The sequence below is a fragment of the Ursus maritimus genome, unplaced genomic scaffold, assembly GCF_017311325.1.
Source record: "Ursus maritimus isolate PB19 unplaced genomic scaffold, ASM1731132v1 scaffold_22, whole genome shotgun sequence".
NCBI lineage: Eukaryota > Metazoa > Chordata > Mammalia > Carnivora > Ursidae > Ursus > Ursus maritimus.
This window is the reverse complement of record NW_024424675.1, coordinates 23,629,262-23,655,395: the sequence shown is the minus strand read 5'-3', so window position 1 is coordinate 23,655,395 and position 26,134 is coordinate 23,629,262. Positions and strand designations below refer to the sequence as shown.

At 40.3% G+C, this 26,134-nt stretch overlaps 1 protein-coding gene across 2 annotated transcripts in view; it reads right to left on the bottom strand.

Moving 5' to 3' along the window:
- CBFA2T2 (CBFA2/RUNX1 partner transcriptional co-repressor 2) overlaps window positions 1-26,134 on the bottom strand; it is a 145,458-nt gene that overhangs the window by 14,281 nt on the left and 105,043 nt on the right. For both annotated transcript variants that reach the window (XM_040638174.1, XM_040638175.1), the window contains exons 3-8: window positions 24,538-24,779; window positions 13,817-13,906; window positions 8,736-8,917; window positions 7,125-7,378; window positions 4,450-4,535; window positions 3,211-3,406 (exon numbers count right to left, since the gene is read on the bottom strand). In XM_040638174.1, coding sequence (XP_040494108.1) covers window positions 3,211-3,406; window positions 4,450-4,535; window positions 7,125-7,378; window positions 8,736-8,917; window positions 13,817-13,906; window positions 24,538-24,779 — 1,050 coding nt within the window. The remainder of the gene's footprint in view (window positions 1-3,210; window positions 3,407-4,449; window positions 4,536-7,124; window positions 7,379-8,735; window positions 8,918-13,816; window positions 13,907-24,537; window positions 24,780-26,134) is intronic.

The window sequence follows — 26,134 nt, the reverse complement described above, 5'->3', positions numbered from 1 at the left end:
GTGTTCGAAACCAGGAAGGAGGGACAGAGGGAGGAGAGAGGATCCCAAGACTCCACGCCCAGTGTAGAGCCCCACCTGGGGCTCGATCCCATGACTGCGAGACCATGACCCCAGCCAAAACTGAGTCGGATGCTCAACCGATCGCACCACTCCGGTGCCCCAGGTCTAGCACAGAATTCTAAGTTAAAATAACTTTCCTTCAGAGTTGTCTTCTAACTTTCAATGATGCTAACTGGTATTTCTTTCTTCTACAGTGTGGTTTAATTGGTACACTGATTCAAGCTGGAATATCGGCTTTCAGTTCTGGATAATTAAAAAAAAAATTTTTTTTTTTTAGTAACTACAGTCTTCGCTGTCTATCATGGTTTCTGAAACTCATTTGATTTGGTTTAGATGACTAACAAGTTCATAAAAATATTAATGCATGGTTTGGTGAAAAAAATATACAATGAGCATCCATAAACCTACAGGTCAAGAAAGATACTTCCAGTAACCCAAATCCCCAAGAGATGAGTAGTAGTAAGCCACAATGCTGTAAAGGATGCTAGTCAGACCCATAATCCTGTCCTCAGAAGAGCTGGTAAAGACAATGAGCGCTCACTCTGTACTCTCCATCACCCATAGCCTCCACCCCACACCCCTAGAGAAAACCATTCTCTTGATCTCTACGATGATCATTTTCTTGTTTTTCCTTGTGCTTTTTTTCTGCCTATTTATGCTTCCTTAAGTAAAACACCAAAATACATCCCTTGTTGTCTGAACCAAATTTATCCCTGAAAATATTGTGAATCACCAGTGTTCAGATAGAGGGAACCTTTATTTCATTATTTCAAATGGGAAAAATAATAACGCTATCCAGTCTCTAGTTATTTTCTCTCCAAATCACCAAAACACTTAAATACTAAACACTTATATAAATAATCTATGAGCGGTTTCTGCATACCCCAAACATTTAAAACACGAATTATCAAAAAAACAAAAAACACCCACAAACCACAAATTATCTAATTATTTGAAAGTCACTGGAGGGGGGCGCCTGGGGGGCACAGTCGTTAAGCGTTTGCCTTCTGCTCAGGGCGTGATCCCGGCATTATGGGATGGAGCCCCACATCAGGCTCCTCCGCTGGGAGCCTGCTTCTTCCTCTCCCACTCCCCCCTGCTTGTGTTCCCTCTCTCGCTGGCTGTCTCTGTCAAATAAATAAATAAAATCTTTAAAAAAAAAGAAAAAAAAAAGAAAGTCATAGGTATGTCTCTGCGTGCTATGCCCAAGAACACTGGCGTGTGCAGAACAGTGCTGCGGCAAACGCTGGTCTTCAAACTGCTATGGTCCATCAGGAGACAGAGAACTTAGGCCAGAATGCACAACCTCCGCGTCTCCAAGCACACTGCTTCATGTAGAGGACTCTGGTCAAAGTCAGCAAACAGCACCCAGTACATGCTGTGCCAGGCCCCTCATAGGATCACAGTCCAGTAACAAATTGTTTTTGGAATGGTCTGGTCCACATTTTGAATAGCATGATTATTTAGGACATGAATGATGCTTTCTTTCTACAGTGCAACAAACATGATAGAAGAGAAATAAACAGTAAAATAAAAATATGAAATATGTATGCTATGCATGAATGAAGATACTGAAAAAGATGAATAGAGGGTAATGCAGAACAGTGTTTAAATGGCCCCAGCAAGACCTGCCACGGGCTAGAGAAGAGCTGCCTTAGGACCACAGCTCGCTCTGTGCCATATGCCTCTCCCCTAAACACATGCAGACTGACTGGGGGAAGGTCTGTGATTTGGATGGTGAATTCTGGATGTTTCTGCAAGTTGTTATGGGGACCATCTGTGAAGGTTCAGATGGTGAGGGATACCTGAGGATGAGCTCTGAAGTTGTTCGTACATTTGTATGTATCTATCAATTAATGGATGGATTGACTGTAATCTCTACACGCAATGTGGGACTCGAACACACGACCATGAGGTTAAGAATCATGCGTTCTTCTGACTGAGTCAGCTAGGTGCCCCAAGCTCTGAAGTTTTTATGAAAATGATCACACTGCAGCTACAAGTATCCTGATGTTTTGCTAGGATATCCCACACAATGCTGCAGATCTATGGTTGCCTCCAGAATCACCTCTGTGGGAGGGGTGGGGCGTGGGATCCTTTGGTTACCAGTATCTTTGCCTCATTTTTTTTTGAAGTCTTTTTTAGACTAACAGCTGTTGTCTGTGAACATGCTAGGTCTGTCATAATAAGAGATTCATTCTCCCTGGTGAAAAGAGGGAGCTTGAAGTGGGTGGGTGGGGAAAAAGTCTGATCACAGATGACGCCTCATTTAGCTGTGTCTTTGGATAGGGAAACCTCTTCAGTTACTAGATGAATGTGATGGAACACTTTTGGGGAAAAAGCTGTGGCATCCTGCATTACCTTGGACTGAGAGAAGAGTTGTTCATGTTCCTGCTGCTTCAGGCTGATAAAAGGCAAGATGGGACAACCCAGCTTGGTACAGTAAAACTCTTTATAAAGGCCTCCGGGGGCGCCTGGGTGGCTCAGACAGTTAAGCAGCTGCCTTTGGCTCGGGATGTAATCCCAGGGTCCTGGGATCGAGCCCCGAGTCAGGCTCCCTGCTCAGTGGGGAGGAGCCTGCTTCTCCCTCTCCCTCTGCTTGTGCACTCTCTCTCTCTCTCACTCACTCTCGCTCTATCTCAAATAAATAAATAAAATCTTCAAAACAAAACAAAACAAACTAAAGCCCTCCAGACGGAAGTCAATAAATGCTATTTTCCTGGATGGGGAGTGGGAGGGAAAGGAGGGAAGGTGAGGGGAACATTTTTAGATTTTCAGGGCTACTGTTGAAGAATAAATGTGATGTACATGAGAGTAGCAAGGACATTCAGCCAGGGTGACTTAACAACCATTCTTTGGTCATCACCTAGCACACAGAGAGTTTAAAACAACAAAATCACAAATATTCTCATTATCCATGAGTTAGAAAATATTTCTTGAACATGCCAGGTACTGAATCCTTGACATAGTTTATCATTTACTCTTCATAATCACCTGGGTCTTTCTAACTCCACAATCTAGCACCATCTTCCTTTATTTTTATTTATTTTATATTATAATATTATATTATTTTATTTTTGTTACCATCTTCCTTTAAAGTAAAATACAAAAAGCCTTCCCTGCCATCTTAGGTGAGACTCTCCCCCTTACCATTGCTGAGAGAATCCGCGCTCCCAGGACTGTGCTGCCTGGAGACCAACTCACTCCCTGTCTTCCTCATCTCTGTGTTTTCATTACATCGTCTTTTCCAGTAGTTGAGTTCTTCACGATCAGATTCCTGACAGCGCCGCAGAACTGCCATGGAGCGCCTTGTCTTCTCTACCATTTCCATAATGCAATTCAGAGCCTAAGCAAGAGAGGAATTCAGGCAGAGATAAGATTAGAACTTTCAAATAACCAATACTGAAAATGAAGGACAGGTAAACTAAAGAATGAAGGCTTAAGAATCTTACAGATTCAGCAATATCAAGCCTACATATGAAACCCTTGCTTAACACCTTCTTTTTACTTATTTATTTAATTTGGGGGTGGGGAGAGAAGAGAGAGAATCCTAAGCAGGCTCCATGCTCAGCACAACCCCAACATGCGGCTCGATATCACAACCCTGACTAAGATCATGGCCAGAGCCAAAATCAAAATCAAGAGTGGGACGCTTAACTGAGTCACCCAGGCGCCCCTTAACAGCTTCTTTTTAAATATGTATACAAATTATTTTTTGGGGATTTCAAAATAACACTTTTTAGTTTCTTCCAGGTGGAAGCAGCCAGAGTCTCTCACCATAAGATAGTCCTTTAAACAATACGGTGAGACTACCCCTGCATGTTTTTGGAGAAGCACCAATTATTTAGCATTTCCTATATACTAGACCCTGGGATAAGCACCTTACATACTATAACCACCCTGTTGTGAATTTGAGTAATACAGTTCCTTTTTTAAGACATAAAAATTAAGGCTGGAAACTGTAAAAACAACTTGCCCATGGAACAACGGTAGGAAGGAGCAAGCTGGGACCTGAACTCACAAAACTGCTTTTAACCATTAAACTTTATGATTTCACTTGGTTATATCCTGAAGTGATTACCCCACTACAAAGATTTGAGAGTTACTCCTAGGGGAGTAGCAGATAAATCAAGTTTATGTTATTACTAATATTTTTTTTAAGTAAGCTCTATACCCAACATGGGACTTGAAGGGCTTGAGCTCAAAACCCTGAAATCAAGAGTCACACACTCTACTGACTGAGCAAGTCAGGTGCCCTGACAAATCAACTTTTTATTGCAAAGACACTGTGGCTCTGGTTAAGTTCACTTCAGGCATATATCCTCCATTATTATTGGTAATATTAAGAATTAAATGTAATAGGAAAACTATACACTGCAAGATTCTTACATGATCAAGATGTTTCCATTCATCAGCCCATTCCCTTTCTGTCAAACGGTGGTCTACCAACTCATCTTGATAGCCTCCATTTAGACCTATTAGAAATTAGAAATTAAACTTGATGATAGAGGCAAGAATACAATAAACAAAACTCCACCGAGTAAATACACACAAATCCATACCAACTATGAGCACACCACTAGGGCAACGATTCACAATGGAGCGTAGGACCCACAAAATGACATAAAACCAACAACAAAAAAACTCACCATTTAGAATATATAAAAACTCTGACAAATCAATAATGAAAGACAAATCGCCCAAAAGAAAAACAGGCGAAAGAAATAAACAGGTATGCCACAGACAGGAAAGCACAGATGGCCCATACATGAAGACATTCAAACTTATAAGTAGTCACAGTGCAAATAAAATCTTCACTAAGATAGCATTTCATATCCATATATTGGAAAAAATTAAATTGTCAGGTAATACTAAATGTTGGTAAGGATGTAGCACAGTGCAAATAAATACTTCACCACCACGACTAGAATGGGTACAGACACTTGGAAACAACTTAGTATTACCAAAAAATATGTACGTTTTTAAGTAAGCTCTATGATCAACACGGGGCTTGAAATCACAACCCTGAGGATTAAGAGTTGCATGCTCTACCGACTAAGCCAGCCAGGCACCTCTCACAAAATATTTTTTATATGGCTTTAATTTATAATGAAATTTGCAAGAATACAATGATTGTGTGAATCAAGGCTATACTGAATTAAAAGCTGTCCACTATTTTGGAAAATCCTGTCACATATGACACTACTGCTCATAGTATTGACATCGCTAATATAACACAGCTATTATCATCTGAATTTACAGGTGTTGCATTGATAGTGATCCTGTATCATCTGTGTAAGCATCTGCTTATTTTATTGTATCTTCTTGTGTAGTCACGCTGGAACGCTAACATATTCTAATAATTTCCTCATATATTATGCTTGAGAATACTGATCCTACAATTATGGGTCTAAGACAGACTACAGTATCCCTAACGTTCATTTCAGTAGAGCAAAGGGGAGCGATGCAATGTATTTGTTTAAAAAGGGCAGGGAATAAGTGGTTTGGCAGGAATTGAGACCTAGGGCATATGCTTTCAAGAGGACTGGGGAAAATTAAGGAATCTATAACCAGCCCAGAAGACAAATAGTTAAACCTAAAACAAACCATGCAGGAAGAGGACTTAAGATTTTTAAAGCGGAACACTTCAGATTTAAAAAAAGTTTTTCTAGAATTTTTAGAAATGAAAGGAAAATCTGACCACAATGCAGTTAACAGCTAGTTTTTTAGCACACTTCCTTCTCAAGAAGTAATGAATCAAACTAGTTAAAAAGTACGTATGAATACAGAAGAAATCAACAGCAAGCCTTGTTTTTAACATCAAAAGAGGGACATGGGAGAAAAGGGACTGGACCACGCAGAACAGCTGCCAAGGGAGGCGCCACAGTATCAGCAATGTATCCAACCTCTGGGCATTAGATAGCTGGGGTCTGAATCTTGTCTCTGCCACTCTAGCTACGTCATTTTGGCCACAGTTCCTTCACCTCTCAGCTGTAAAAGGGGGTAACACCTGCATGGGACCACTGTGAAGATGGAACGAGACTACGTACGTATGATGTGCACACCTAAGCAGTACCTGGAAATGTTGGCAGCCGAGGTTGCTGCCATGGCCCTCACCATTCCGCTACCACTGCACGCAGCCAAGCCCTACTATGTCTCTGAAAAGTGCTAGTGAGCTGAGCCTAAGTCAGAATGGGGACAAGCAAATGTGCTGCAATTTTTTTACTCCATGGGGTACTCCAACAAATGGAAATGTAGGGAAAACTCTGGAAGTTAGCAGCCCTTTGGTTCTCTGCTCTGACACGTGCTCAGCAGTTAGTCCAAAGAAACCTACGGTAAACTTGTATCAGGACATGACAATAAGCTTTGTTCGAAACTCATCTTGGGTAATGCTTGTTAGGGGCTTTTTTGCTTCTTCCTAAATTTAACAGTTACTGACGATGCATATGCCCGGCATTCCAAATGTAACAATGACCCAGCACAAGTGGTAGTATCATCTCCATTTTAGAAACGAATAACCTGAGGCTCAGAGAGCATAAGCAATGTGCATGAGATCACACGGCTGGTTAGGATTCATAGCCAAGATTTCAATTTAGGTGTGCCTCACCTACTGACCTAAACATCCATGCGCTTTCACTTATAAGACCACATATTTTATTATCTTTGTTTGATTTTAAAAACACTTTACTCTGAAATAAATCCAGATTTACAGAAACAATGCAAGAATAGTATAAAGAATTCTCATATACCCTTCACCCAGATTTCCAAAATGTTCATATTTTAGTTCATTTGTTTTAATATTCGCCAGTTTTCTGCACCATGAGAATAAATGATACCTCTTTATTCTTAAATATTTCATTATGTATTTCCCAAAATTTATTTAATCCCAGTTCTATCATAAGGATAATAGCAACAAGCTCACTACAACTCTAATATTCTTTTTTATGTATAATACTGTTTTATCTTATCAGTGGAAAAAAGCAATGATTGTATCGTTTTGCTTTATAACTGAGTAGGAAAGAAACCCGAAGATTCAATCTGACCACGTTGCTCATGTCACTTACTAAGATTGTGGTGTCTATCACGAACTTCTCGATGTTCTAGCATCTTGTTGGGCTCACGATACAGATGGGAAGTTGCAATATCTTCTAAGGTGTAGTGTTGAAGAGGTGGAGGAGTAGGATGGAACTGACCCCCAGGGTTCATGAGGGGCACAGTGAGGGCAGGACTGTGCCGGGGAGCAGGGCTGATGGTGCACACTCTCTTGGCGGGAGGCTCGGGAGGAATTGTATCTCTTTCAAAACTGTTCTCTTCCCTCCTGTAGAAGAACCAGAAGTACATATCTGAGCCCATCAACAAGCGTTCATACAAACATGTCCTAAGCACCTACTTTGTGTTATGTATCGTGCGATGCACTTTCACGAACAGGAAGATGATAAAGGAAGGTGTGACATGACATGAACTGAAATCTATCCAGAGGCCAGGCCGATAGAGAAACTGTGATTTATTCCAGCATGAAAGGAGAGGTTAAATCTATCCACAACCAGGCAGAAACAACTCAGCCTCATGAAGGGAAGGAGAGATTAGAGCATTTTCTTATGTGATAGGATATAAGGATTATGGGCTCAACTATGTTCAGCAATGTTTCGAGGTCAAATTTGCTACTCTGGAGGTCAGTTTTTGGACAGAATTCATCACATGGGAGAAAAAAGGCTCATGTAATTAATACACTTGCGAACTGGTACAGTTTCCAGTCATTTTGCTTCAATTTTCACACATTTTCCACCATGTTAAAATACTGCTTCCTTGAATAACACTTTCAGACACTCGTACTGGAATTTCCAGAATAAATTAATACAATTTCAGTCATCAAAATACAGGTGATTCATTAACAAGCATCAATTATTAATTGTTATACTTTTTTTTTTTTTAAGATTTTATTTGTTTATTTGACAGAGAGACAGCCAGAGAGAGAGGGAACACAAGCAGGGGGAGTGGGAGAGGAAGAAGCAGGCTCCCAGCGGAGGAGCCCGATGCGGGGCTCGATCCCACAACGCCAGGATTACGCCCTGAGCCAAAGGCAGATGCTCAACGACTGAGCCACCCAGGCGCCCCTAATTGTTATACTTTATTACTAGATTTCACACATCAGGAAAAAATGCCTTGGACTGACTGTCTTCTTTATTTTTTAAGATTTTATTTATTCATTTGACAGAGAGAGATAGCAAGAGAGAGAGCACAAGCAGTGGGAGCTACAGGCAGAGGGAGGAGGAGAAGCAGGCTCCCCGTTGAGCAAGAAGCCCGATGCGGGACTTGATCCCAGGACCCTGAGATCATGACCTGAGCTGAAGGCTCAACTGACTGAGCCACCCAGGCACCCCCAGACTGGTTCTGGAGCAGTGAACCCACAGAATGCCCTACAGTGGAGTCTCTCAGCAGGGGTGTACGAGTCATCTGAAGAGTTTCTAAAAAATACTTGTGTCCAGCTGGGAGCTACACCTATAGATTTGAGAATCATTCTGCTGTCAGATGTTGGGACAAAGCAAAACTAACCTTAGAAATTCTGAGTCCATACTATAACCACAGTAATTAAATTCTCTTTCCTTCACAAGCAAAGGGGAAGCTCAGAGTAATTCTAGAAAAGCAAGGACAACAAAAAACACTTCTCTGCTCACCTCTCTGGACTGGGCCTCTTTCCGTTTCCATGCACTTCCATGAGCAGCTCAGAAGAATCAGCAGGTGACGCAATACTTGTGTTGAGCAGAAGGTGTTCGTGCTGAGCCAGGTACTGGGATGGGGTCTGCTTGGCGGCTCGGGCACAGTGCAGCAGTTCTCGCTGCAGCAGGGGCAGGTTGGCCTTGAAAAGAAGAGGCAGGGGCTGGAAGGCAGTTTTCCAGGTGTTGGGCCCTACACAACAGGGCTCAGCACCCAAAAAGGCTTTAACAAATAAGCTAACACAAGACAAAAGCCCTTCTCTCCTTGTCAGCCTGATTTTTATATGCCTCTCTATGAGTAAAGTGACACCTATTAAATACTGAACTTGAATTATTGGCTGTCTCTTGCCCCCAGAAGGTATAAATTGTCTAAAGGGGAAGACTGTGCTTTATTTACCTTTGTGGCCTAGTACACAGTCAAAGCTCAATTAAGGTTTGTTGAACATAGTACGTTAAAAATGTATACACTTTGCGGCATCTGGTTGACTCAGTTTAGTACAGCATGCAACTCTTGATCTCAGGGTCGAGAGTTCAAGACCCACGTTGGGGGCAAAGCCAACTTAAAATTAAAAAAAAAAATTTTAAACATATTATTTCTGAAGAGGTCAGTTCGAGAATTAGTACTGTCTACACAGGGGTAGGAGGAATTCAATCTTTATCATTATCAGTAAGTCTTGATTTCTCTCTTTCAAATTCCAACCCATCTCTGATGGCACTGCTCAACCTTCCTTTCATGTTCTCTGTGACAGTTGTCATGAAATTCTGGAAGCAGTGGTTATTCTGGCTTGGCAGGAACATGGGGTTTTGAAGAAAGTATTGGGAGTGATGGAAATGAAGGCAATGAGCATTAGACCAGCCTCTGAGGATGCACAGGTGACCCATAGGCAAAATCTATTTCTTACTGTGGCACCACAGTTGGGTATGTTTCCTTATTTTGTAAAGGATAATTAACTATATACTGATTATATTTACTTCTCAAACTTAGAAAACTTTTAATGGGGACAAATCATATAAAAAACCCTACACATCTATAAACTTCACTCTAAGTCCTTCATATGTAAAATGTACTTTTCCTATATTCCTTTTATTAAAAGAAAATAATTATCTTTTTCTCCCCAAATTTAAGAAAAATTCAGATTGAGCCCATAACAGAAGTCTTTATCTCAAGGGAACAGATGAACAAATAAAAGGAGAATTGTAATAGATGCAAGCAGTCATTCCTTTACCAAGGGTTAATTTAGCAGGCACCATAATTAGTGACTGTTTTAAAGCAGAAATAAATTGACAAAATCCAAATGTTAGCCAAAGAGCTGCCATACATAACAACCTACCTCATGCTGTTCTCTAAAATAACAGAGTTAAGAATAGGGAATTTGACAATATAAAACACTTTTTAAGTCTGTTCTATAAACTCAATCTTGAAGCAACTATAAAAAAAAACTTAATTAAAAAAAAAAACATGTCAGATCTTTCCATCTTTCCATGCGCCCTCTGATGAATTTTTAAAAATATGTTAATTATTTCCTATTAACAAAAATTTCACAAATCTTTCTTGGTTCCGGAGCCTTAGGAGAAATAATTGTCTATTGGTCTGACTTACAGCAAAGAGACCAAGACAGAACCAGCACAGCTGTTTCAGGGCTGAAAAAGGCGCTACAGTCTGCTCTGAGGCGCGAGGCTTCAGTCCTATCAGAACAGAGCCACACACAGCCTGAGCACCTAACACCTATGCATTTTCCTGTTTGTTTGCTATACTCTAATTTTAAATCTTTTTTTGTTTTTTAGATTTATTTATTTTTGAGAGAGAGAGTGCGCACACACATGCGAGCAGGGGGAGAGGCAGAGGAAGAGGGAAAGCAGCAGACTCCCCCGCTGAGTGGTGAGCCCAATGTGAGGCTTGATCCCAGGCCCCCAAGATGACCTGAGCTGAAGTCAGGAGTTGGTTGCTCAACTGACTAAGCTCCCCAGGCACCCCTACTCTAATTTTAAAAGATTTAAGAAACTGGTATCAATACTTCAGTAACATGACCCATCTTTTTGATGCTATTTTATACATATATATATATATATATATATATATTTATGTATATGTGTGTGTGTATATATATATATATATATATATATGGTAAAGGAATGACTACTTGCATCTATTACAATTCTCCTTTATGTATTTTTTCTTAAGGATTTTATTTATTTAAGAGAGAGAGAGAAAGCATGAGTGGGGTGGAGGGTAGGAAGGAGAGGGAGAAGCAGACTCCCTGCTGAGCACGCAGACCAATGTAGCGCTCAACTTCAGGACCCCGAGATCACAACCTGAGCCAAAGGCAAATGCTTAACTGACTGAACCACCCAGGGACCCCACTATATTTTTTTAAAGATTTTAAAGTAGTCTCTATACCCAACATGGGGCTCGAACTCACAACCCTAAGATCAAGAGCTACATGCTCCACCGACTGAGCCAGCCAGGCGCCCCATGCTATTATATTTTTTTTCACGCTATTATATATTTTTTTTAGGAAGTGAAGGTAAAAGGTAAAAGGGGCATATTTATTTGGTCAGATATTTTAGGCTTTGTGAGTCAAGAGGAAAAACTGAAGATATTATGTGGGTAATACATATATAAGAGAGAAAACAAATTTCTACAAACATTGTGTTGACAAAAGTCAAACCACATAAACAACAGAATGTAATTTTTTGTAATATTAATCTACAGCTAATAAAAAGAATGGAATTCATTTTGTAGGGCTCAGAGTTGTGTTCCCTATCACATATTGATTACAAATGTTCATCTATAAAAACTATCCTTCTTAGGGCGCCTGGCTGGCTCAGTCAGTAGAGCATTTGATCTTGATCTCAGGATGGTGAGTTTAAGCCCCACGTTGGGCGTAGAGTTTAAAAACAATTCTCTCCAGGGGCGCCTGGGTGGCACAGTGGTTAAGCGTCTGCCTTCGGCTCAGGGCGTGATCCCGGCGCTATGGGATCGAGCCCCACATCAGGCTCCTCCGCTGGGAGCCTGCTTCTTCCTCTCCCGCTCCCCCTGCTTGTGTTCCCTCTCTCGCTGGCTGTCTCTCTGTCGAATAAATAAATAAAATCTTTCAAAAAAATAAAATAAAATAAAATAAAAATAAAAACAATTCTCTCCAGAGCTGTATAAAACCATGCGGAGCTGGGTCTGGGTCAGAGGTTTCCACACTATGCCTGGTCTGGAGAACACTAGTATGTGACTCTTTCATTGCCTTTTAGCTACTTTATATCTTCCCAAATTAAAGATAACTGATAGCAATGCAAAGTAACTGGTATCTGTGGACATGCAAAAAATTATGGCGAGGAGAGGTTAAATTGACTTCCCTTGCCCACTCTATGGAAGCCAATTTTACTTCTGTTTGCACCTTCATATTAATAGTCTTGACGTGGAGGGCGCCTGAGTGGCTCAGTCGGTACAGTTCAGGTTATGATCTCAGGGTCCTGGGATCAAGCCCCACATCGGGCTTCCTGCTCAGAGGGAAGTCTGTTTCTTCCTCTCCCTCTGCACCCCCCCCCACCTCGAGCTGTCACCCTCTCTCTCAAATAAATAAACTAACTAAATAGGTAAGTAAATAAAAAAATAAAAAGATTTTATTTTTTAGGTAATCTCTACAACCAACATGGGGCTCGAACTCACAACCCTGAGATAAAAAGTCACATTGTTCTACTGACTGAGCCAGCCAGTCGCCCCTCAAATATTTCTGAAGAAAAAATAAATACAAGACGAAGAGAATAATAGAGATATGATGAAATATTAACATTTGGAGAATGTGACTGAAGACATGGTATGGTATACAGGAATTTTACTGTAACATTTTGCAACTTTTCTAAGAGTATGAATTTTTTTTTTTTTTTTAAGATTTTATTTGAGAGAGAGAGAATGAGAGCGAGCGAGCACGAGAAAGGGAAGTGTCAGAGGGAGAAGCAGACTACCCCCTGAGCAGGGAGCCCGATGCAGGACTTGATCCTGGGACTCCAGGATCATCCCAACCAACTGAGCCACCCAGGGGCCCCTGAAATTATTTTCAAATAAATTTTTTAAAGGGACTTATTAGATATAAATTTAATCCTTCCTCCCTCCCTCCCTTCCTCTATGTAGTGTTCCATGATTCATTCTTTGCATTTAACACCCAGTACTCCATGCAATACTTGCCCTCCTTAATACCCATCACCAGGCTAGCCCATTCCCCCTCCCTCCTCCCCTCTGAAACCCTCAGTTATTTTCAGGAGTCCACAGTCCCTCATGGTTTGTCTCCCCCTGATTTCCCTCCCTTCGTTTTTCCCTTCCTTCTTCTAATGTCCTCCCTACTATTCCTTATGTTCCACATATAAATGAAACCATATGATAATCGACTTTCTCCACTTAGCATAATCTCCTCCAGTTCCATCCATGTCTATGAAAATGATGGGTATTCATCCTTTCTGATGGCTGAGTAATATTCCATTGTAATACTGCCTTATTTCTAAGGTAGGTCTAACAATTCTGAACAATGTCTCCCAAAAGTTATGTTGAGGGAATATGAATTCCAGAGGACATGATCGGAAGCTAGACTAACCGGGGTTGGGGAAACAGCAACACTGCCGTCCCACATGCTCTTCGGTCCTTAGGGAAAGTAGGAACTTATCCATTGTCTGACAGCCTCCTCAGAAAATACACACACTTCACCCCCTGGGCACAAACAAAAGATTTAGTGCCCAGTTACTTCCTCTGCTAAGCGCCCAGTCTCCACACCATTCCCACACTCACCTCCAGCCCACTCATTTGCTACCCTCACTGCTCCTGTGTGTTACCAGCAGTATCTGCATATGGACCACAACTCAAGCTCTTCTAATTCTCATCCCACCAAGTATAAGCAAGGCTTATCTGCAGACCACTCACATTTCTCCAGCAGACCCAAACAAGATAAAGATATGAAAATATGGCAAGCCACCCTGAGATCACAGAACAGGGATCAGCAGCCGATCTAACGGAAATGCTGAAGATAGATTGCATTCAGTAATTATCTCATAAAAATTACCTTGAGGAATGGAATCACAAAAGGACGAAGAGGAAAGTTTGTAGCCTCTTGGAGCTTGCAATGGAATTCTTCAATTGTTACTGTTGAGTTCTGAAAAGATAAATAACATTATCAATTTTTTTTTTTTAAGATTTTATTTATTTATTCGACAGAGATAGAGACAGCCAGCGAGAGAGGGAACACAAGCAGGGGGAGTGGGAGAGGAAGAAGCAGGCTCATAGCGGAGGAGCCTGATGTGGGGCTCGATCCCATGACGCCGGGATCACGCCCTGAGCCGAAGGCAGACACTTAACCGCGGTGCCACCCAGGTGCCCCAACATTATCAACTTCTAAAACTGGTTACTGTCCCCCTAATATAAATCTAATTGTGCTAAACCATTTTAAATCAAGGAAAAGGATAATTCCAAGAACACTACTGTTAACTCAGATCCCTCTCAAAGGTTAACCAAATTGTTTCCCTTATGAAAGAAATTTGGCCTCATTAATTTTCTTTTCTCTACTACCCCAAATCTAAATTCTCCTCTGCACTCAGCAGCAGCCTGGGGGGCAGTATAGGCTATCCCTTCTTCACTATTCGTGAAGAGAGGCACTCAGGTCCCTTGTATTGAGCAGCCCAGGGCAAGTCACCTCCGGTATACGAAACTAACCCTACAATGTTCCCAGATGGAACCACCCTGAATGAGTCAAGGATATCAACTTCTTCTTAAGTTCACTTCTTCATTGGTTCTGCCCTCCTGCTAGCATCAGTTTCCTAAATCCTCTAAATATGAAGTTAAAAAAAAAAAGAAAAGAAAAGAAACAAACAAAGCAGAACAACAGATGCATCCTACCTTCAAACGGTCTGCTTGCATATTAGAGCACCCGGAAACAGACTGACTCACATTGGGAAGATTATAGTTTCCAGTAAAGTTATTATCACTTCCCCTGTATTTTTTCAAAAGCGTAGTTGTTTGTTGTTTGTTTGTTTTAGTAGGGTCCATGCCTAGCGTGGAGCCCAGTGAGGCACCTGAACTCACAATGGAGATCAAGACTTAAGCAGAGAAAGTCGGACGCTTAACCAACTAAACTACCCAGGCGCCCCAACAAAAGTCTAGCTCCTCTGCTAATGGGAATGTACAAATAAAAATACTGTCTTCAAAGGTCACAAAATATTTTTATTTCAATTCCTTAAAACAGTATAATAACAAGTTAAAAACAAAACACAACTGGGCATTAATCTGAATTCTTCCTTCCCCGAAAGAACTACCACTTCTAGGGATTCATTTTTATAAAATCAGAGTTCAAAGATGTAATAAGTAGCATACAAATTATTTATCAGTACAATATTGCTTCTTAACAATAAGGCATATAGGTTGACTACCAGGAAACTGCATTTAAAAATTAGGTACAGGGGTGCCTGGGTGGTACGGCTGGTTAAGCATCCGACCCCTGGTTTCGGCTAGGGTTGTGATCTTGGAGTCATGGGATCAAGCCCTGTGTTGCACTCAGCATGAAGTCTGCTTAAGATTCTCTCTCCCTCTGCCCCTCCTCACCACTCTCTCTCTAAAATGAACAAATCTTTAAAAAAATATTATGGTATAGTCATACATCAGAACATTAAGGGAGGGGGGGAAGATCTGTATGCATTAATAGGGAAAGGTGTCTATAACATACTGTTAAATGAAAAAGAATAGTATGCTCTTCTATAAGCCATTTATGGAAATAACACACACACATTTATATAGTCTTTTTAAAAAAAGATTTTATTTATTTGACAGAGAGAGAGTACAAGCAGGAGGGGCGGCAGTCAGAGGGAGAGGGAGAAGCAGGCTTCCCACTGAGCAGGGAGGACGATGTGGGGCTTGACCCTGGGATCATGACCTGAGCCGAAGGCAGATGCTCAACTGACTGAGCCACCCAGGTGCCCCTATATAGGGTTTAAAGTGCCTGGAAAGACAATTACAATAGCAGTTATTTCTGGATATGAAATTATGCTGGATTTTCCAAATATATTAATATTCAGTAAAAATTAAGAATATTTCCCTTTAGGGAAAAAGCATATCAAATTTAACCATGTTAAATCAAAATATTTGAAGTGTACCTCATTTCACACCAAGATAATTTATTTATTTTTAAAAAGACTTATTTATTTATATGAGAGAGAGAGAAAGAAAGAGTACGTGAGCTGGGGGGGGGGGCAGAAGGAGGGGGAAGCAGATTCCCCACCAAGTGCAGAGCACAACCCTGAGATCATGACCTGAGCTAAAACAAGGGGTCAGACGCTTAACATAATGAGTCACCCAGGTGCCCGCCCCACACAAAGATTCTTTTAAAATTTAACTGATTCTTTGTTTCAAGTACATGACATTTGTACAATGCAACCAAAGGTACGGCTCATCAGGAATAAAAAGAACATTCTTTCCCTACCGCAATGAATGCAATCAGGCCTCAAAAAGTAAACACGAACAGAGTAAATGTATGAAAAAAAATTGTATGAATGATTTTTAAATTTTCTTGTGGATGGACAAAGAAGGGAAAGAATGAGTCGTGTGGCCAGAGAAACTGACCCGGGACTGTATTTACCCAGGGTGATCCTTCATCTGAGAGGAATGATATGCCACTGCTCCATTATCTTTCCCTCTCCTTCAGTTATTGAATTTATAAGAGCATGGTTGTTTTTTGTAAGATACACTGACAGTGTCGCAGGGAAACAGACAAGCAAGCTATTCATTCCAGTATGATCAAGACATACGTGAGCAGGAGACGACTGGCACACAGAGAAGACATGCTTGAGTCAGATTTAGGGGGACAAGGAAGGTTTTACGGAAGTGTCCACCCTAAAAAGTGAAAACGCAGCCTTGGGAAAGATGTTTCTGACAGAAGAATGTAAAACATCAGGGGATCTGGTCTTTGGATCACAAGGGCAACACCTACAATGGACTTTGAAGGCAATGAGTATACATACTTAGGCCACTGACTAACATTTATCTTTTAAAATTTTGAGATAAATATGATCGTAGCAAGTTGTAAAAACTACAGACAGGTTCCCCCACTGGTTACATTTTCTGTACTTGCAATGCAGTATCATGAGGGAAGAACATTGGTGAAAAGTGTATATAGTTCTATGTCACTTTAGTGCACATGTTTATTCCATGTAATCACCACTGCAGTCAAGATACAGAAGTGTAGAGGGACACCTGGGTAGCTCAACTGGTTAAGCGTCTGCCTCAGGCTCAGGTCATGATCCCAGGGTCCTTGGATCGAGCCCCGCATCGGGCTCCCCGCTCAGCGGGGAGTCTGCTTCTCCCTCTGCCTCTGCTGCTACCCCCGCTCCCCTGCTTGTGCTCTCACGCTCTCCTTCAAATAAATAAATAAATAATTTTTAAAACGCTACAGAAGTGTAGGAACCTTATCTGCCTTTATGCTCTCTAGTTTAGAATACAACTGTCTTAAATATTTCCTTTATGTATATACATATATGTGTGTGTATATATATTTACATATACATATATATAGGCAACCATATCCAACAATGTTATAATTTTTAACAACCATAGTTTAGAAAACTCAAGAGAAGGAAAGCCTATTGTATTGACTTTTATTTTTGCTCTTTCCACTTTTCTTCCATCTACTGTGGTATTTCAAAATTCCTTCTTTTTTCATTTTCTTTCTGCTTCAGGAACTTCCTTTAGCTACTCTTTTAGGGGAGGTCTGCTTAGAGACAACTTCTCTTAGTTTTACTTCATCTGAGAGAATATTTTGATCGCTTCAGAAGTGTATTTTTGACATATGTAAGATCCTGGGTTGACAGTTCTTTTCTTTCAACACTTGAAAAATGCCACTGTGACTAGAATTTTTCCTTTATAGGTAAGATGCTTCTCTCTTGTTGCTTTCAAGATTTTTTGTCTTTTTTTGGGGGTGGGATGGTGGTGGTATCTTGTTTGAGATCTTTGTTGCTTTTTTGAATCTGTAGATTTAGGTCTTTTGTCAAACCTGGCCAAATTCAGTCACTACTTTTCAGACCCATACTTTCTTCTGTCCTACTGTGACTTTTGTTTTATTCTTTTAGGTCCCTGAGATTCTGTTCACTTTTTTAAGTCATTTTCACTCTACTGTACAGAATAAGTAATTTTTTTGTTGATTTTCCTCTCCATTTTACTGTTGAGTCCATTGCTGTTTTTATTTTTGTTCTAAAATTTCCACTTAGTTTTTTCTATCTTCTATTTTTTTTCCGAGCCTTTTTATTTTTTCATTTGTGTTAATTGCTCACTGAAGCATTTTATGATGCTGTGAAAACATCTGTGTCAGCTTAGTTCATGTCTGTTGGTTGGTTGTTTTTTTCATTCCAGTTCAGATGGTTCTGGTTCTTCACATGATAAGTCATTTTCTATTGTATCCTGGACATTTTGGGTTCAATGTTCTAGGACTCTGGATCTTATCTCTGACTTCTGTTTTGGAAGACTCCTCTGATACTTGCACACTGGAAAAAGGAGAATCTTTGATGCAGTCAGGTAGGGTATAATCCCAGGTTCCCCAATCAACCTCTGTTGATTTGGAGAGGGGGAAGAGGGACACATTGCTGGGAAGGGGTGGGAGTTTGGGTTCCCCACTGGACCTGTGATGGGAAAGGGAAGCCTAGCCATTACTGTAGTTCTTCCTAAGGTGTTGGCTACAATAGCGTGCTTTTTGTCTACAAGTTTTCGATCTTGCCTGGTTGCTTCTTTCCTGGTCCTTTGGCAAGAAAAAGGGTTTTCATTATTGTTGTTTGTGCTCATAAGTGTTTCCAGGTTACTAGCTTCTATAGACCACAGTCCTGGATATATGGTGAAAACACAGAACTTAGGGAACTCACTGCTATGTACTTCCTTCAGTGACAAGGTCACTAGCGTATCTGCCATCTTTCAGAGTCTTCTTTATTTTTGTTTTCTATATAATGTCCAAGATTTCTTCCTCTGTTTGTCAGGAGGAATAGGAAGAATAGCTTCGTATTGTGCCTCTGCACCAACCTTGGTATTTAATGACTATGTCATATCCAATTGAACTGATGTATTGCAGTTTACACAGGATTTTACAGAACATTTAGCTGGCTTCAATTTCTTTTTGTCATCATAAATAATGTCGAACTGATGATCTTGGTGTACAATGATTATTTTCTTAGGATGAATTTCAAGGTGAGAAAATGCTTAGTCAAAAGAACAGCCTAGTTTAAGGTACCTGAAATTTGCCGAACTGCCCTCCAGAATGTGGATTCTAGATGGAATATAGAACATCCCCCTTCACCTTGCATTTGAAATTGAGCATGCTTGCCTCCTGGTACAGGTAGGGACTACCAGCACTTTACTTCTTACACACCAGAAACATTAAATTCACACAGGTGAACTATACTCCAGGTACCTAACTGTGTAGTCTTTTCTCACTTGGCTAATGAAGTCTTCTCCACACGGAACAACTGTTCCATTTATATATGCCTGCTAAAATCTTAACCATACTTTTTATAAACAGGAAATGAAATAAGACTTTCTTCTTCTTCTTCTTTTTTTTTTTTTTTTAAGATTTTTCATTTATTCATTTGAGAGAGAGAGCGTGCATGTGTGAGTGAAAGCACTGGGGAAGATCAGAGGAAGAGGGAGAAGCAGACTCCCTGCTGAGCAGGGTGCTGGACTCAGAGCTTGATCCCAGGACCCTGAGATCATGACCTGAGCTGAAGGTAGTCACTTAACTGACTGACCCACCCAGGTGCCATGAAATAAGACTTTCCTGAATAGGGAAATATAACAATCTAAAGATTTAGATTAAACAAGTTAAAGTGTTCAATAAGATGGCAGCAAAGTCACACAAAATATAGAGTGGTAACTTCAAAAGCCACACACATAAGATAACCATTTGATCTATGAATAATGACAGTTTTTTTGATCTCTCACCAACCCTCATATCTTATTTGGTGGGTTAGAATATTCAGAATCACACTGAACAGAAGACAGAACAGACATTTTTTTTTTTGAAAGAGACATTCTTATCTGATTCCTGCTATCAGAGGGAAGCTTTCAAAATTTCACCAGTATGAGGCTTGCTATAGGTTTTTTGTTAGATGATAACTATCATCAGATTAAGAAAGTTCCTGCAATAATTGTTTTGCTAAGCGTTTTTTTAAATAATGACTGGGTGTTAAACTTAAACATTAGTTTCTGCACCTTCTCCAAATAAATTTATAGTTTCAATACCAATTGCACTAGACTGAATGTTTGTGACCCCTCAAAATTTCCATGTTGAAACCTAATCTCCAATGTATTCGTATTCAGAGGGGGAGCCTTTGGGAGATGATTAGGTCATGAGGGCAGAGCTCTTAGTGCCATTACAAAAGAAACCTTGAGGGGTGCCTGGGTGGCTCAGCTGGTTAAAGCTGCTGCCTTTGGCTCAGGTCATGATCCCAGGGTCCTGGGATTGAGCCCCGTGTAGGGCTCCCTGCTCAGTGGGAAGCCTGGTTCTCCCTCTCCCACTCCCCCTGCTTGTGTTCTCTGTCAAATAAATAAATAAAATCTTAAAAAAAAAAGAGAGAGAGAGAGAGAGAGCCCCTGAGAGATCTCTCTTGCTCCTTTGGATCTGTAAGAACATAGTCAGAAGACAGCCGTTTAAGAGTCAGGAAGTGGGCTTTCACTGAATACAGAATCTACTGGCACCACGTACCGGAATGCAGAACCGTAAGACAAATGACCGTTGTTTATAAATCACCGTGTTTGGTATTCTAACAGCACAAACAGACTAGGACACTAATCTTAATAAAAATGCCAGTATATGAGAGTATAAATTCATATAACACATAGGAAAACCAATGACCTTCCTTACATACTAAATTGGTATATACGCATACCTTATGAAATTCCAATTCCATTGTTCAGCGCAATGCTTGTACAATTGTACCATGCACAACAATGCTTACAGCAACATTATTTGCAATGATGCCTATATAGAGAAGAGTTAATACAGTAGGTTTAGAACTGATAACCCAAGAAAAGGGTGCTTTCAAGGTTGGGCCACTGGCTGGCACCTAGGAACTTGGCTGACAAACAGTTTCCCATACGGATGTAAAACCTTCCCTAACCAAAAAGGCAGAAGCACCACAGGGATTCAACAACAGATGAATGGACAAGCAAAATACGGTATATGCATGCAATGGGATATTTTCAGCCATAAGAAAGTAGAAAACTCTGACAACTACTACAACATGGATGAACTTTTTTTTTTTTAAGATTTTATTTTGTTTATTTGTTAGACAGAGAGAGAGCACAAGTAGGGGAAAAAACAGGCAGAAGGAGAAGCTGAGCAAGGAGCCCAATTCAGGACTCAATCCCAGGACCCTAGGATCATGACATAAGCCGAAGGCAGACACTTAACCGACTGAGCCACCCAGGTGTCCCAACATGGATGAACCCTGAGGACATTTGCTAGGTGAAATAAGTCAGCTATAAAAAGACAAATACTGTATGATTCTACTTAAATGAGGTATCTAGAGTACTCAAGCAGAATGATGGTTGATGGTGATTTCTCTCATCTATGGAACATAAGAACTAGAATGATCAGTAGGGGAAGAAAGGGATAAAGAAAGGGGGGGTAATCAGAAGGGGGAATGAAACATGAGAGACTATGGACTATGAGAAACAAACTGAGGGCTACAGAGGGGAGGGGGGTGGGGGAATGGGATAGACCGGTGATGGGTAGTAAGGAGGGCACATATTGCATGGTGCACTGGGTGTTATACACAACTAATGAATCATCGAGCCTTACATCAAAAACCAGGGATGTACTGTATGGTGACTAACATAATATAATAAAAAATCATTATTAAAAAAAAAAAAAAAGAATGATGGTTGATGGGAACTGAGGAGGCAAGGAATGGGGAGCTACTGTTTAATAGCACAAAGTTTCAGTTTTGCATGATGAAGAGTTCTTGAGGTGGATAGTGGTGATGGCTGCACAACAATGAATACACTTATACCAATGAATCACGCACTTAAAAACGGTTAAGTTGGTAAGTTTTTTTATATGGATTTTTACCACCTACTAATGACATCATTGGAAAAAAAATTAACCCAAGCATGGCCATTTAAAGTAGATAACTGGCTACATCTACATATAAATATTTCTAGACTTAAAAAAGATTTTGGGGGGGGGCAAATGAGGGCTATCATTTTTTTCTTTTAAATTACCTTCAAGCACAGGCTCTACTTAAAGTAATCTATTGCTAGAATTGGTATGACATTCTGATGTCTAAGGCTTGCTTCCAATTATGTTCAAACTCATTTCGACATTTAAGTCCAATTTTATTAGTCTAGATTCGGTAGTGTAAAATTTGACCAAAAAAACACTGTTTCCCCCAAAACAAAAATAAAAAAAACTCCTAACTGATAAAGGTGGCTGACTGTGCCCAGGCTATTTTTGCAAACAATATGGTTTCTACTGAACACTGATTTTCCTTCCATGAATCTGAAGTTTCAGCAGGTGCTGGCAAACAGTGCCTATGTACCCAGATTCTAGTAAAAAACTTGGGCACTGAGTCTCTAATAGGCTTCCATAGGGAAAAACATCACACATATGTTGCCTCACTTTCATTGCTGGGGGAAGAGTGAGCTCTGTGAGAGCATTCATATGAGAGAAAAAGGAAGCCTGCAAATAGATTCCTCCAGATTCCAACAGTATCTCTCTCCTTTACGATCTAGCTGTGTAACCTTATGCTTCTGTAACAAATCTCAGTTGTGAGCACAATTAAATGCCAAGTCCTAAGAATTCATTTAACAAATCTCAGAATCTCCGAGTGGTATTAGGGTCCCCTGACTGTGTCAAAATGCAAACAACTCATGTCCATCAAGAGCAAAAAGTACAAATTGTGGTATATTCCTATAATAAAATACTATACAGCAATGAAAATGAACAACCGCAGCTCTAAAACACAAAAGGGACTGAATCTGAAATGATGAAAAAGTCATTTATTATATTTTGCCTTGTATGAAAGTTGTTTCTTCTACACTAAGACTGAGAAATCTTTTAAGGTAGCAGTTCTTCATTTTTTAAAGTTTTTTTTAATTAAAGATTTTATTTATTTATTTGACAGAGAGAGCAAGCACAAGCAGGGGGAGTGGAAGCGGGAAAGGGAGAAGCAGACTCCCCGCTGAGCAGGGAACCCAATGTGGGACTCGATCCCATACTGGGATCATGACCTGAGCCGCAGGCAGATGCTTAACTGACTGAGCCACCCAGGCATCCCTAAGGTAGCAGTTCTTCAACTTTTAAGTCTCAGACTCCCTCTAATTCAGGTGGGTTACATCTATCAATAATCCCAGTATTAAAAATTAAAGTTGAGCACCTGGAAACTATTTATTATTAACCCATTTCAAAATAACTATATTTTCCCCCAAAATATAGTAAGAATGGCGCTGTCGTTACAGTTTTGCAAGTCTCTTTGATATCTAGGTTATGAAAGTAAAAGCTGGGTTCTCCTATCTACTTCTGCATTTAATCCACTGTGACAACCAATATCATGCAGCTTCTAGAAAATTCCAAAATATGCTCAGGATAGAGTAAGAATGAAAAGGCAAGTAACATCTTAGTACTATTATTATTATTATATTATTTTATATTTTTAGGTAGACTGCACGCCTAGTGTGGAGCCCAACCCAGGGCTTGAACTCATGACCCTAAGATCAAGAGTCAGACGTTTAACCAACTGTGCCACCCAGTCAATCCACATCTTAGGATTATTATGAACACAGGGGCACCTGGGTGGCGCAGTTGGTTGGGCATCTGACTCTTGTTTTCAGCTCGGGTCATGATCTCAAGGTTGTGATATCGAGGCCTGCACTGGGTTTTGCGCTCAGCAGAGTCTGTTTCAGATTCTCTCTCCCTCTGTCCCTCCCACTCAGGCTCTCTCTCTAGCTCTAAAATAATAAATAAATCTTAAAAAAAGGGTGTGGGGAGAAAATAATTTTGACCTCCTGAACCTCCTGGAAGGGTTTGGGCAAATTCAGGCATCCCTGATTACACTTTGAGAGCTACAACATTAAGGTTTAGTACTGGGATTCACCTTTATCATAGGTAAAGGCCAACATGCATGACCATGGGTGCTTTTTCAAGAGGTGTATCTTGAAGAATTCAATTTACAAACATAGTGAACTGTCAGTACTTTCCTTATATACACTTAAGAGTCAAACCCCACCAAGATGTCTATGTCAGAAAATCATTACCACATTCACTATAGAAAGAAAAATTATGTGTACATTGAAAATTCTGAAGAAACTCCATTTGCATAAGGAGCTGAAGAATGTAATCCCTTCAATACTATTTAGACTATGAGACTTGTAATTTTACAAATTATTACTTTGAAAATTAAACTCCTCGTTTTTCTTCTCTCTTGGGTTTGGAAACAATGCGTTGGACACTGAATATATTAAGTTACAAAACCTTGCTGTGACTTGGTTGAACCTCAGTGGCCTGTTGAAACTCAGTCTTTAGACAAATTCAAAGCTGCCTATTGGAATTAAATCAACACCCTAAGAAACAATAAAGTAAACATTGTGGATTTGTTTCTTTAATAAAACATTGTTATCCATAATTGAAACCCACAATTCTATACTTTCATACAAGTTATATAACTGTATTAGTCTATAGATTTTGCCATGTTGCTACAGGTTTGCTGGCCTGGATTCCGAGCCACACACTTAAATAGCGGTGGACAGTGACACCGTACTTACCACCAGCGCTAGAACAAGAGTCCGCACCTTCTCCCCAATCTCGGGTGAGATGTCATTGCCAAACTGTTGCAGAGTGGTAAGGAAGCGTTTCAATTTGCTGAGCTGCCGAGCACCACAAGTGGCTGGCAATTGTTGATTTGTTAGCGCAGATGACGTGGAAGAGGCAGGACCATTGCTGAATCTCTGTGGTGGTGACGGGGCACCATTCAGGGTAGGAGGAGAATGGTTGATGCCATTGCTTACTATAAAAGAAAGCCAAAATGAAAGACTGTGTAAGTGCAAAACATGTGGATCTTTGTTAATTTCTTGTTTGCATTAACCGTCGTTTATTCATTTCAATTTTGTAAAGCATGTATTAAGAGTGTACAAGAAACTGTTTCTGCCCTCAATGAGACTACTGTATAGCGAGACAGACTACCAGGTAAAAAATGGTCACAGAATAACAAAGACATGTTAAAAACAGAAGAGTATGGAATGTTATAAGAACACAGAGAATGGTATCTAACTACAGCTGCTGTGGGCAGGGGTAGGCAGTGTTAGGATTTCTTGCAACAGGTACTGCATGACGTAAGTCTGGTAGAACACATATTTCTATTGACTGGACACTCGCACACATCTTTTGTGTTCCATCGCTTTCCTAATCTTAGGGTTCCAAAGAAAGTCATTTACAATGCAGCATGTGAACAGACAACCAGACACCAGAGTTCTGTTTAAGTGAAAAATGGTTTTTCTTTTTTCTTTTTTTATTTAAGAAATGTTTTCTTCTAGGCTATAGATTTAATGATCTATTCCTGCAATAAGGTATATATCTCATGGACCATTTAGAATATTCATGCCCAGCAGTCAGTTTCTCCGTGCCCCAAAAGAGCTACATTAATGCCGCCAAATTCTTGGTCACTCAATAAAGCATTTTCTAGACACTACACAGGACATACCAATATTCTATTTCTGCACAAATTATAATACACATGATTAATTGCAGTTTTCCTATTTTCCCATTGTTCTTAGTCATTTGTTTCTAAGTTTTAATTTGGAACACCACCCTAAAGCTAAGTTCTTGGAGATATTAAGTAAAAGTCTCCTTCACGGAACAGTGAAATAAAATTACCTGGTGCCTAAGTGTCAGCAGATTTTCACTTAATCATACATAGGCTTGAAAGTCTAGGAAGGTAAAACTAAAACGTATGCCTAAAAACAGAAACAATTTAAGTCAAGACTTAAGCCAAATTTAAAGAGCCCAATTACTTAATCCTTACCTAACTTAGAAAACTGATATTTACTTATATTGGGCTTGAGGCCAAGTCATTAATCATGAAAAAACTTTCACTTCCCTTCTTCTTCCTCCAAGCCAGTCATAGTTGGTCAGCCCTACTGTTCCTACTTTTTGACTGACCCTGATTCACATTTGATCTGGCTAACTCTTCCTCATCCTATATACGCTCAGATACCACCGGTATAAAGAAACAATCCTAGGCGCCTGGGTGGCTCAGTCGGTTAAGTGTGTGCCTTTGGCTCAGGTCATAATCTCAGGGTCCTGGGATCGAGTCCCACACCAGACTCCCTGCTCTGCAGGGGAGTCTGCTTATCCCTCTTCCTC